Source organism: Esox lucius, chromosome 17, assembly GCF_011004845.1.
Source record: "Esox lucius isolate fEsoLuc1 chromosome 17, fEsoLuc1.pri, whole genome shotgun sequence".
NCBI lineage: Eukaryota > Metazoa > Chordata > Actinopteri > Esociformes > Esocidae > Esox > Esox lucius.
In genome coordinates this window covers 44,058,208-44,072,792 of record NC_047585.1, presented here as the reverse complement: position 1 = coordinate 44,072,792, position 14,585 = coordinate 44,058,208, and the positions used below count along the sequence as shown (strand labels likewise).

At 42.3% G+C, this 14,585-nt stretch overlaps 1 protein-coding gene across 11 annotated transcripts in view; it reads left to right on the top strand.

Moving 5' to 3' along the window:
• LOC105016665 (A-kinase anchor protein 13) overlaps positions 1-14,585 on the top strand; it is a 55,258-nt gene that overhangs the window by 2,559 nt on the left and 38,114 nt on the right. For 9 of the 11 annotated variants that reach the window (XM_034287146.1, XM_034287149.1, XM_034287147.1 and 6 more), the window contains 3 exons: positions 1,674-1,738; positions 10,087-10,192; positions 14,092-14,189. In XM_034287146.1, the coding sequence (XP_034143037.1) occupies positions 1,674-1,738; positions 10,087-10,192; positions 14,092-14,189 (269 nt within the window). Of the gene's footprint in view, positions 1-1,673; positions 1,739-2,680; positions 2,829-10,086; positions 10,193-14,091; positions 14,190-14,585 lie in introns of those variants that run through there. The other 2 variants (XM_034287152.1, XM_034287151.1) reach the window with 2 other exon arrangements.

The window sequence follows — 14,585 nt, the reverse complement described above, 5'->3', positions numbered from 1 at the left end:
TTGTAGTTATGAAGCTACAGATTTGGGATAGGCTGTTTTCCAGCCACGTATTTCAGAGATTGTGGATTGGCCTTTTTCCAGACATACATTTTAGGTATTTGGGATAGGCCCTTTTCCAGTCATATATTTTGAGGATAGAGGATAGGCCCTTTTACAGTCATATATTTTGAGGATAGAGTATAGCCCCTTTTACAGTCATATATTTTGAGGATAGGGGATAGGCCCTTTTCCAGTCATATATTTTAGGGATTGGGGATAGGCCCTTTTCCAGTCATATATTTTAGGGATTAGGGATAGGCCCTTTTCCAGTCATACATTTTAGAGATTGGGGATAGGCCCTTTTCCAGTCATATATTTTAGGGATTGGGGATAGGCCCTTTTCCAGTCATATATTTTGAGGATAGAGGATAGGCCCTTTTCCAGTCATATATTTTAGGGATTGGGGATAGGCCCTTTTCCAGTCATACATTTTAGAGATTGGGGATAGGCCCCTTTCCAGCCACATATTTAATAGTGATATTATTACTATCACATTGAATTCTGAATTATTTTCTTAATACTCTTCTGGCCTGTATATTACAGTTAGGTCCGGAAATATTTGGACACTGACACAATTTTCATAGCTTTGGCATTGTGCACCACCACAATGGATTTGAAATGAAACAATTGAGATGCAATTAAAGTGCAGACTTTCTGCTTTAATTCAAGGGTTTGAACAAAAATATTGTACGTTTAGGAATTGCAACCATTTTCCAACAGTCCTTATTTCAGGGGCGCAGAATATTCCACTTCTTTGCCTTAAAAAACTCCTGGGTTGCTTTCGCAGTATGTTTTGAGTCATTGTCCAACTGTAAAGTGAAGCGCCGTCCAATCAACTTTGCTGAATTTGTCTCAATCTGAGCAGACAATATATCCCTATAAACATCAGAATTAATCCGACTGCTTCAGTCTTCTGTCACATCATCAATAAACACCCAGTGCCATTGGAAGCCATGCATGCCCATGCCATCACACTGCCTCCACTATGTTCTACAGATGATGTGGTATGCTTCGGCTCATGAGCCGTTCCAAGCCTTCTCCATAATTTTTTCTTCCCTTCATTCTGGTACAGGTTGATCTTAGTTTCATCTGTCCAAAGAATGCTGTTCCAGAATTGGGCTGGCTTTTGTTTAGATGTTTTTTGGCTAATCTGGCCTTTCTATTCTTGAGGCTTATGAATGGTTTGCACCTTGTGGTGAACCCTCTGTATTTGCCCTTGTGAAGTCTTCTCTTTATGTTAGACTTGGATAATGATTTGCCTACCTCCTGGAGAGTCTTCTTCACTTGGCTGGATGTTGTAAGGGGGTTTTCTTTACCATGGAAAGGATCCTATGATCATCCACCACTGTCTTCTGTGGACATCCAGGCCTTTTTGTGTTTTTTTTCTCAGAATGTACCAAACTGTTGATTTGGCCACTCCTAATGTTCCTGCTGTCTCTCTGATGGATTCATTTTTTTTTACAGCCTAAGGATGATCTGATGATTGTGTACTATGTTCTGACTGGTTGTGTGTTCCATGTTCTGACTGGTTGATTGTGTACTGTGTTCTGACTGGTTGTGTGTCCCATGTTCTTTTCTGGTTCATTGTGTACTGTGTTCTTTTCTGGTTCATTGTGTGCCGTGTTGCTCTACAGACCTCAGCGTCCTAGCCGCAGCAGAGGTCATGGTGGACCACCAGGGAGATGCTGATTCCTCCATGGTGAGTTCTTAACAGCCCTACATACAAAATATCTCCTCCAACCGATGTTTTCTCTGCTACGAAAGGTTCCTTTTCCGATGACCTCATGGGTGCAGCGTAGCAGGAATTGATGTCATGTGAAAGATGCCGTTTGTAAAGTGGCTCTCTGGAAGTCTACTGCAACACAGGATACGCCCATGGGAATATCTTCTTCCTTTGGGAGAAACGACTCCTTCCTCAACAATAGAGTGCACTGCTGTGAACACAGATATTGGAAATCTTGTCCAGTACAACCTTGTCTCTAGGATATGATTAATTACTTTTTTAAATATTATTCTGAATATTATTAGGACAAACCCCTTTCATCTCTAGTCCGAGGACCATAAATAGAAGGAGATGGTGCTGTATTTTGAGCCTCAACATAAGGTACAACAGGGCAATGTTTTATTGTGATTTTAGATTAGAAGCTACAGATTATTTCTGGTCAATTTGATGATGTTAAGTAGTAGAACAAGCTTTTTGAGAACAATGTTTCAGAGGCTGTTTGGCTCTTCGGGATGGGTTCAGTGACCAGCCTGCTTTATCTCAGTAGAACCTGGAGATGAGGTGAGTCTTTGGGCTGTGCCATTCCGTTCCCCCTCCTGGGTTGGGCGGTGTCACTGTTATCGCTCGGTTTCTGCTTCCCTGGATGGATTTCCTGTTTCTACTTGGAAACTGACTCACTGATGTGATTCACACTTTCAGAAAAGACTGAGGAAAAACATTTAGAAAGCGAGGGAGGAAGAGAGAGGGAAGAACAGAGTGACAGACACCAGTGCATTGGGAGAGGGATGGACGGACGAAAGGAGGGAATCAGGAAACGAGGAGGGAGGGTGGGAGGGGGGGTGGAGCCTCTGGGAGAGGTTGGTACTTGGTTCACCACAGATGTGATAGATTAGTACTTCTCCCTCAGTTTTCCAGCCTCACCGAGGACTCAACTCTCTCATGTTGGATTGTACTGTTCTGCTGGGCTTTAGCACCTCCGTTTGGGGGAGAGATGTACGAGCGACACAGGAGGAGGTATGGTTTATGTACCAAGGGGTTCAGAGCAGTGGATGTGGTTTTGATTAAGGTATGGATCATTTGCCTCTTTGCTGTTGGGTTGGATCCTGAACAAATAGCCGTGCATTGATTTGAACAAACCTGTCTTTATCAAGTAGGGTACATACTTTCGGAGGATGGATTGTCTACATGAATAAATGTTTGTTTTAATTTCTGTGATAATATGCATGACTTAAAAAGTTTTAAATGTTTTGAATATGTAATCTATGGGATGTTAGCTGTGTTGTGGTGTTAATGTTAGTAGCTGTATTTTTCAGTGTGTTTATTAGAATACTAACTGTAGTTGACAGTGTGATTATTACAATAGTAACTGTAGTTGACGGTGTGATTATTGCAATAGTAACTGTAGTTGACAGTGTGATTATTGCAATAGTAACTGTAGTTGACAGTGTGATTATTACAATAGTAACAGTAGTTGACAGTGTGATTATTACAATAGTAACTGTTGTTGACAGTATGATTGTTACAATAGTCGCTGTATTTTTCAGTGTGTTTATTAGAATACTAACTGTAGTTGACAGTGTGATTATTACAATAGTAACTGTTGTTGACAGTGTGATTATTACAATAGTAGCTGTAGTTGACAGTGTGATTATTACAATTGTAGCCGTTGTTGACAGTATGATTGTTACAATAGTAGCTGTATTTTTTAATGTGTTTATTAGAATACTAACTGTAGTTGACAGTGTGATTATTACAATAGTAACTGTAGTTGACAGTGTGATTATTACAATAGTAACTGTAGCTGACAGTGTGATTATTACAATAGTAACTGTAGTTGACAGTGTGATTAATACAATAGTAGATGTAGTTGACAGTGTGATTATTACAGTGGTAACTGTAGTTGACAGTGTGATTATTACAGTGGTAACTGTAGTTGACAGTGTGATTATTAGACTTCTACATGCTTTGTTAGTGGGAAAACCTGCAAAATACTTAACTGCAAGATATCTAACTGTAATAGCAGTGTATCAAATACTTGTTCTTCCCACTGTATAAAGTGAGAGGACTTGGGACTCAGGCTAGGAATGAGATGTATCGGGAGGTAACTTGGCACCCAGGCTAGGAAAGAGATGTATCGGGAAGTGACTTGGGACCCAGGCTAAGAATGAGATGTATCAAGAGGTGAAATGACTGTATGGCAAGTGGGCATCTGGGTTAAAAATAATCCATCAGACAATTTACGACTCCACAGTCCCCAGTGGTTAACAAATCGTAAATGTGCCTCGATTTAGCCTGAAATGTCTTCCATTGGTTCAACACTGAACCGCACTAGGATTTAGCCTGAAATGTCTTCCATCGGTTCAACACTGAACCGCACTAGGATTTAGCCTGAAATGTCTTCCACTGGTTCAACACTGAACCGCACAAGGATTTAGCCTGAAATGTCTTCCACTGGTTCAACACTGAACCGCACTAGGATTTAGCCTGAAATGTCTTCCATCGGTTCAACACTGAACCGCACTAGGATTTAGCCTGAAATGTCTTCCACTGGTTCAACACTGAACCGCACAAGGATTTAGCCTGAAATGTCTTCCACTGGTTCAACACTGAACCGCACTAGGATTTAGCCTGAAATGTCTTCCATTGGTTCAACACTGAACCGCACTAAGATTTAGCCTGAAATGTCTTCCATTGGTTCAACACTGAACCGCACTAGGATTTAGCCTGAAATGTCTTCCATTGGTTCAACACTGAACCGCACTAGGATTTAGCCTGAAATGTCTTCCACTGGTTCAACACTGAACCGCACAAGGATTTAGCCTGAAATGTCTTCCACTGGTTCAACACTGAACCGCACTAGGATTTAGCCTGAAATGTCTTCCACTGGTTCAACACTGAACCGCACAAGGATTTAGCCTGAAATGTCTTCCACTGGTTCAACACTGAACCGCACTAGGATTTAGCCTGAAATGTCTTCCATTGGTTCAACACTGAACCGCACTAAGATTTAGCCTGAAATGTCTTCCATTGGTTCAACACTGAACCGCACTAGGATTTAGCCTGAAATGTCTTCCATTGGTTCAACACTGAACCGCACTAGGATTTAGCCTGAAATGTCTTCCACTGGTTCAACACTGAACCGCACAAGGATTTAGCCTGAAATGTCTTCCACTGGTTCAACACTGAACCGCACTAGGATTTAGCCTGAAATGTCTTCCACTGGTTCAACACTGAACCGCACTAGGATTTAGCCTGAAATGTCTTCCACTGGTTGTAATCACAACAGAGACCTGAATCCTTGTGTTCTCAAACAGCTAAATTCAACCCGAGGTTTTTAACAACTTCTATTGGAAACAGGCTTTGTCACAGTAGTCTCGTTGTGCATTAGATCCAATAGCTCTTTCTGTCATTGGACTCTAAGACTAAGTCCATGATGGTAGACACCAGGACTGACATTTCAGTCTGTCAGAGCCAACTCTCTTATTGTTAGCATTAAGGCTCCATCCAAGGTTGTAGTCAATGAACATTCCTTCAGGGGCATTTCACTGTATACAACTACTATTCTCTTCCTTGAGCCTCCACGGTCAATATTCATAGAAATACATTACAGAGACACAGAGACAGAGGCAGATGGAGAGACTGAGGCACACACAGAGGCAGACACAGAGGCAGTAGGTGACACAGAGGCAGACACAGAGACCGGAGGCAGACACAGAGACCGGAGGCAGACACAGAGACCGGAGGCAGACACAGAGACCGGAGGCAGACACAGAGATGGAGGGAGACTCAAAGAGACAGAGATAGGTCGGGCAAAAGATTGTAGAGTATCGATGTCTGGATCAGCTCTGGAAGAGGCAGCTCCTCTTCACTCTCCTTCTAACTAACGGTTTCCTTTGGCTCTCAGCCTGGATCTGGTGGCTGAGAGGGAAATGGGCCCAGAGCCAGGTGACTTCATAACATAGCCTTTTACATCCACATAACACATCCTTCCCCAGCCCATACCCCATACCCCAGCCCCATACCCTATACCCCATACCCCGTATGCCAGCCCCATTGCTCCATGCCCTACACCCCATATGCCAGCCCCCATGCCCTATACCCCATGCCCTATACCCCATACCCTATACCCCATACCCCAGCCCCATACCCTATACCCCATACCCCGTATGCCAGCCCCATTGCTCCATACCCCACACCCCATATGCCAGCCCCCATGCCCTATACCCCATAGCCCGTATGCCAGCCCCATTGCTCCATACCCCACACCCCATATGCCAGCCCCCATGCCCTATACCCCATGCCCTATACCCCATACCCCATGCCCTACACCCCATATGCCAGCCCCCGTGCCCTATACCCCATACCCCATGCCCTACACCCCATATGCCAGCCCCCGTGCCCTATACCCCAGCCCCATACCCCATGCCCTATACCCCTTATGGCAGCCCCATGTCCTATACCCCACACCCTATGCCCTACACCCCATATGCCAGCCCCATGGACTGTACCCCATACCCCATGCCCTACACCCCATATGCCAGCCCCCATGCCCTATACCCCAGCCCCATGCCCTATACCCCATGCCCCATACCAAGCAATCTTTAGAATCCCTTCCCTAGATCTGATCACAGTTAGAGACATGAAGGACTTCCCTCCAACAGATCTTATCTTTCACTACTTTAGACCACCCTGCTCCTTATATAGTACACTACTTTAGACCACACTTCTCTATATAGTACACTATTATAGACCCCTCTTCCCTATATAGTACACTACTTTAGACCACACTTCTCAATACAGTACACTACTTTAGACCACACTTTTCTATATAGTACACTGCTTTTGACCACCCTGCTCCTTTTATAATGCAATACTTTAGACCACTCTACTCACTACTTAGTACACTACTTTAGACCACTCTTCCCTATATAGTTTACAATGTTTGACCACTATTCTCCTCATAGTACACTACTTTAGATCACTCTTCTCTGTATAGTACAGTACACTACTTTAGATCACTCTTCTCTGTATAGTACAGTACACTACTTTTGATCACTCTTCTCTATATAGTACAGTACACTACTTTAGATCACTCCTCTCTATATAGTACAGTACACTACTTTAGATCACTCTTCTCTATATAGTACAGTACACTACTTTTGATCACTCTTCTCTATATAGTACAGTACACTACTTTTGATCACTCTTCTCTATATAGTACAGTACACTACTTTAGATCACACTTCTCTATGTAGTGTACCTAGAAGGATATATGCTGTCATTTGGCACACATCCTAAGCTTCATCTCTCAGGCCTGTATTTTTAAACCACATGTGTTTTTATTGGGACTTTGTTTATGTTCTCCTTCCGACCAAAATTACTGGCATTCTTTCCCTTTTCAGTTCATCGCTGAGTTCTCCAATTATGCTTTCAGAACAACACTGGTGCCAGGTTTCTGTCAGCAGAGAGAGTGTGTGACAGCGGTAGGGACAAAGAGAAGGACGAAGATATGGGGGGGGGAATGTAGTTGGTGCAAAACTGGGTTCAGTGTGTTGTGTGTCGATGTCACACTGTCACTGGCATGTTTTCTTAATGTGCTGGCAGGCCCATCCCTCGTTCAGGCCCCTCCCTTTTTTATACCCCTCCCTCTGCAGGGGTGTGTAGGAAGAAGTATTTTCAGAGAATTCGCACATTAAGTATTGGATAATGGCTCTGGTTTCCAGAACCTTCTGTCTGATATGATGCAGTGACAATGTGTTTATAGTGCAGACTGTCAGCTCCAACATCATCAAGGTAGCAAATAGTTAGAGAAGCTGACCAGCGTTGTGGAAATTCTTGCACTGATGTACACTTGGTCCTATACATGTATAAATGGGTTACTAGTTAAAGATGCCGAGAGGGATCTGGTGTTTGCCTAAGGGGCCTCCTTGACCGGCACCAGCGGATTAGAGGGTTACTCGTAAATCAGTAAATCTGTATAATTTATCCCTTTAGTGTCTATCTGTTTACCAGTAACCAAAATCTAATCCCCAAAGTGGCATGGTGAAAGAAAAAAACATTTTCTCTATGAGCAAGGTAGTTCACTCCAATTGCTTCCAGCTCATTGCTGAAAATGAAAGATTTCTCTACCAAAATTATCAACAGAAATAAAGGTGAAACAAATGTAGGGTATTTTAATCCATATCTTATGAGCCACTTTGAAATTACATGACATGTTTTACATAGTCCCCCACCATTATAGGGTGCCCCTTAAGAATTGTATGTTAACTTCATTCAATCAGAGGGATTTGGAAGCAGTATCAGACCCCCGTGTGTGGACACTGACTGCATTAACACTCATTTCCACACTGGGTGTTTATTGTTCAGGGAGACACATTGAGATTGGATGTACATTTTTACATTTTCAAAGAAACAAAAATAATGGAAAACGCAAATGAAATGAAAACATAAGGACATTGAAAAAAGGGTAAGGAACGATTTGGGCAGCGGTCAAAAAAAACTATGCCAGCGTTGTAATGGGGATCGGAAACATTACATTTGTTTTTGGTGAAATTTGTCAAGATTACAGATCTATTTGTCCAAGTCTGTAAAAACATAAACAGCTTTCCGTGGGATGTACAAACTTTTTCACGTCTGTAGGTTTGAAGCCATTCTAGGTGTTTTCAGTGGGACTGTGCGACTTAACAAAAATTATGTATTTTTAACTGCCATTTTGTGCTGAATGTTTACTATGTTGTTTATATGCGCATAATATATAAGTGGAGTCACTATCATACACCTTTTAGCTGTGGAATTAATTTAAGGCGAATGACACGGGCACACATTTCCACATGGATGACATAGTACACACCTTTCCACATGGATGACATAGTACACACTTTTCCACATGGATGACATTGTACACACTTTTCCACATGGATGACATAGTACACACTTTTCAACATGGATGACATAGTACACACTTTTCCGGGGCCCTTTTTGGTTTGACGGTGCCACTTTTACTACCAGTAACCAAAGATCGCAGACCTCGTCTTTAACTGGTAATTTGTTTCTATGCTGTAAATTTTTGTTTCAACCTTGATACGTGAAGTCCGATAATGGTGGTAGTTTCTGCAATCGGGCTTTGTTCAAAAACGATATAACATGTTGTTGTTCACAGAGACCCACTCCACGTTTCCATTTAAAATGTAATGATGTGTCCTTAATGTAAGACTTGATAAAACTATCAGCACAGTGATAATACAGCAAGCAGTGGTTTTAAAACACTATCTGTGTGCCTATAGATAATTTCTCCATGTTGACATCTAGGCTGTGTCTGGGTGTTAGAGAAACATTGATGGCTGGTCCAACCATAGAGCTCTCTCTCTTTCTCTTTCTCTTTCTCTTTCTGTCTGTCTGTCTCTCTCCGTTACACTGTCTCTCTCTCTCTCTCTCTCTCTCTCTCTGTTACTCTTTCTGTCTCTGTCTGTTCCTCTCTGTCTGTTCCTCTCTGTCTGTTCCTCTCTGTCTGTTCCTCTCTGTCTGTTGTATTGGCGATCAGAATCATACCTACAGTATGTCTGCTACTCGCTTCATCTGATGTTGATCACTGGCAACCATGAGATTGTCATTATGTAAATGTTGCTGTCTGAATCAGCTCATTTACATGCTTATCATTGCTCCTTGTTTCTAGACTGGAATTTATTTTGGTACTCCGGCGTAAAACCAATAATAACGGTGTAATTCCTTTGGTGTGCCTGAAAGAACTCTAATGATTAGTTTCTCTTTTGAAATCCAAAAAGTATATATTTTTTCAAAGCAAAATGACACATCAAATAAATGTTCATTATCATGGATACCTCCAAATAATTGCCAATAAAAAACGGAAAACAATGGAAATGCAACTAGTCTCTGCCATTCTAGTTGCTTGTTTCACGTGACTGAAGTTTGCAGTCTGTCTTAAATTAAATCTTTTTCATAAATGAAAATACACAAGTATGTTTGTGACATTTCATGAAAGCGATAAGGCATGCAAGTCAGTGCTGTATCATAAATTCAGTCCCAGGTTGGCAGGTTAACAGGTTGGCAGGTCTCCACTATTGTGTTGGCCCGAACAACGGCATTTACTTGTAACAATATTCATGATATAGTACTGCCTTATTAATCACACGCGTATGTGTGATAACAAGCTTGTTTAAATGCATCAGCATAATCATAAAAGTTCCAAATGGCACAGTTTCTTTTTCTACCTACAAATATAGCGTGTAAGGGCCATTTGAGAAGCGCCCTAGAAGGCTGTCACATGACTAAGTGTTGTCCTCCTGTTTTTCCTTTTCTTGACTTAGATCCAACGAGAGACAGAGGCTGTCTTCCCAGAGTCTTGCAGTCCTCTGACCCACACACAGATCCACTCCTCCCCTGACAACAGGGAGACAGAGGCCGTCTTCACAGGTAACAGGGCTGGCCCTGGCCATTTGTGGGCCCTAAGCAAACATTTTATTTGGGGCATCCTCCCCTAGCAGTCAGGGGTCCTAAGCTACTGCTACTGTCGCTTAGGCCTGGTACCAACCCTGACAGGTAAGAATTATGGGGTGACATGGTACCCTACTGGTCCACAGCATTGGGCTAGTGAAACCTGGAAAGAACCCTCTGTCCCTGAGCAAGACTGTTAAGACCTTAATTGCTTCCAGGTTGTTGCTGTAAATGTGATTGTGTTGCTAGGATACTTACCTGGGTGACTGTTTGACCAGGTCAGTCTTTCATAGTGTTAGTTGTTGGATCCACTATAGCGCTAGCTGGTCTGTGTATGCCGCCAGTAAACTTTGATTAGAATAAAAACATGATAAAGATGGAGTGACTGTAGTGTTAGCTTTATGTGCTATATGTCTAGACTCATATTGGCATCTTTACATCAGGCTGAAGATATTAAGTCCTTGTATTGGCTAGAAGACAAAATTATTTTCTCAAAGACCTTTTAAAGAGATTTTGTATTTTTCAGGCATGTTATGTCTAAATGCACAGTGGTGAAAGACACAGCAAACTTCTGCTTGTTGGTATGGAGCAAGACAGGTTAAAAGTTTCAAATGTTGCTGCCCTGGCCTCCATTTCATCCTGCTTACTTAGTGTAAATAAAAAACTAGCTCTCTTTGAAATGCATCAATTTCAGGCACATCAATTTCTATTCTACCTTTAACCGAATGGATGTTTGACATTTGATGTTCTTGCAAACAACAACTAAATAGTCATGGTGTTGAAACCGAATACGGACAGGTGTCTTGTGAGCTACTGCATTAAAAAGTTGGCATGGATTGTGCCGCTGAAAGTGCATGATCAAGCTTCAGTCATACTGTATGGTTTTCCTTAGCATGGTTTAAATCAAGCGACAAGATAGCTAACTGTTTAGGCATTTGTTTGATGATCCACGTAGTGAAGTTTGAAAGATAGCTAGCCTTTTTTAGCCTCAAAAATACATTTAGCCTTGTTTTGTTTATCAAAAAAGGCTAGTTCCAACCTGATACATTCCTTCCCAGCCAGCTACCCTTGGGTATATATGGTTGCTGGATAACTATTAATAGGACGGAGCAGATATTTTCACTGCTACTTATTTTTGATGCAATTGGCGGTAACTCCCGCAACAGCTATCCAGTACTCTGCCTACGGTATCCACCAGCTGGCTATTGGCATCTATTTAGCCTAATATTTATCATGGAGAAGAGTTTTTTAATTTCACGGTTAGGAAGTAAATTAATCAGCCCCATGTCATTGGTGACACAACCCTGTTTTTCTCCATAGCAATGTTGGAAAAACTATGAAGCCTTTCTTGAAGATGTACCTCTAAAATGATTGATAGAGTAGAGCTGTGCAGACAACTAGTCCGCATTACTGTCACTTAAGCACCAACACCAACAGTCCCAAGGCCTTCTTTCTGTGAGGTTTCATCCTGTGATCTGCTTCAGGAAGTAAAAAGATAGTAATGAACAGACGTGGAGGAGAAGACAGAAAAGCAAAAACTCTATTGAAGCTGTAGCACCCCGGAGACAAACACCTGGTCCAACCTTGTAGCACTCCTGTTTCCCCTACATAGTTTGTGTTGGCTTGGAGCCGGGCGTGGAATGCGAACAGTTGGTCTGTTTCGGACCAACTGTATAAAACTGATCCAGACCAACTATTTAACACTGATCCAGACTGCCTATCACTGATCCAGACTGCCTAAAACTGATCCAGTCCAACTGTCTAACACTGATCCAGACTGCCTATCACTGATCCAGACTGCCTATCACTGATCCAGACTGCCTATCACTGATCCAGACTGCCTATCACTGATCCAGACTGCCTATCACTGATCCAGACTGCCTATCACTGATCCAGACTGCCTATCACTGATCCAGACTGCCTAACACTGATCCAGACTGCCTAACACTGATCCAGACTGCCTAACACTGATCCAGACTGCCTAACACTGATCCAGACTGCCTAACACTGATCCAGACTGCCTAACACTGATCCAGACCGACTGTTTAAAACCGATCCAGACTGTCTAACACTGATCAAGACCAACTGTCTAACACTGATCAAGACCAACTGTCTAACACTGATCAAGACCAACTGTCTAAAACTGATCAAGACCAACTGTCTAAAACTGATCAAGACCAACTGTCTAAAACTGATCAAGACCAACTGTCTAAAACTGATCAAGACCAACTGTCTAACGCTGATTCTAACGCAAACAGGCTATCGCAAAAAGACTGAGTCTTTCTTTAGGCTTTTTCTACTGACCGCTGAGACAGAAATCTTGCAGGGTTGTGTGAGCTTTGACAGCTACCTCATAATCATACGCACATACCCTAACTTTCCTTGGGAAAGTGCTGGTTCTTCTGCTACTCTCCTAAATTTTAGGTTAGTTTAGATACTAGCTCAACATAGGGCAACAGACATAGCCAGTCATAGCCAGACAATATGTATGCAGTTATCAAATACAAAGACAGGCATCCCTCATCACTTATTTCATCTCTCTGAAAGGGTCCGAAAGGGTTTGCAACCAGTTGCCCATTGAAACATAATTTCAGTGCTGAATAACAAAGTTTTCTCTGTAAACTCTTATAGTCAACACCCGCTATCTCACCTCTCATCTTACATGCACACAACCACACAAACTAACAAACACAAACAAACACACATCCAGCTGCTGAAGTTGAAGTGACTTTTGCAAACACTCTACTAGAGTTAACCTATCCCTCCTCGCGTTCCAGCCTAGCATTCCTGTTTCTTTCACACCTAGCTTGTTTTTTCTGTTAAATCAAATCCTGGTGTGTTTTCCCCTTTAGTTAGGTCCGTTTGTGAAGGTGAAAAGACCACCTCACTTGACCAAGACCAGGAGTGTTAAGTGAAACACTAGCATGGTTAATTTCACGTGAGAATGCAATCCAACCTGAACATAAGTGACCCAAAAATGCTGATAGACTACCCTCATAAAAATGTTAGATGTGCATCTGGCTTGTTGAAGAATCTATCTCAATAATGAGTGCGGACAGGATCTCTCTAATGGCGTTGGACAGACACAATGATACTTGGGCAATACACTGTAATGATATTTCTAAATCTGTCTGTGACAACATTAACATGGTGACCTGGCAGTTGACTTTGGGAGATGACTCGTACTATAGCAAAAATACGCATTAGTTTGCAAGGCTAATACAATGCTAATTCAACACTGTGAATGTACAATCATTCTATTTCAAATGTTATACGTAGCAACAATGCATTCGGAAAATGTTCACACACCTTCAATTTTTTTTTACATTTTGTCGAAATGTATTAAGTTAATTTACCCCAGGTGGACTCCAACGAAGTGGCAGAAACTGAGATTCTCAAAAAAACATCTGAATCCTCATTTTGGTCCTTTATTATGTCATAAATATGTCTACAAAGGCCACCTCTGAAGTAAGGCCCCCCCAGACCTTCCACCAATTTGGGCAGGAGTGATTAATATTAGAGCGACCGTCCGTCTGAGCCTTACTAGCGCCAGGCAGAGACAGACGGCCTTCAACAGGTCATGAGGGAAAGACCAATGAAGCTCAGACTTCTGCTTTATAACATGCATACAACTTCTTCGGTGATGACGTTGTCCTGTTTTGACTGTAACAGTTTAGAGGTTGGCCACGTTATGGGTTCAGTGTGTCAGTGGCGAGATGTTCCTCTTTCGGTGATAATACTACAACGTCCTTTTCTGCTGTGGAGAATGAGTGTGGGTCCCAGCTGGTGGCTTATCCCCTATTTTGACCATTGCCCCGTGGGCCCATCCAGGAAGCTCTGATTAAGACCTGATGTCATGGTGTGATGTGTGTTTTCAGACTGTCAGGGAACTGGCACCAGCTCAACCCTCCACCGCGCGTCGGGCAGCGACTCAGAGAGTTTCTTAAGTACAGGAGAGGACAGCGTCTTTGGCAAGGTAAAGAGGCTTCAGAAATGCCTGTACTTTTATATAATGGTGATTTACTACAAATGTTATTTCCCATTAATAGTAAGTGAATGGAAATGCATAGGCCGTGTCTTAAGATCTGTGGAGAGTGTGATTACAAACTGCTTGTTCAGGGGATGGAGGTTAATCTCAGTTCTGTAAATGAGATTCAGTGGACTGTATTCACAGTCAGGAGGCTGGATGACTCCTCTGGTCTGGTTGGGGTTTGGCCAGTGTGGTTATGGGACCTCACCGTCAGCATACTCAGTTTCAGAATCACCATTTGTGTTCTTACACACACACACACACACACACACACACATACAAACACACACAGTGTAGAATTTGGGTTATTGGTTTAGTCCTTTTAGGTCAAAGGTAGGTTGT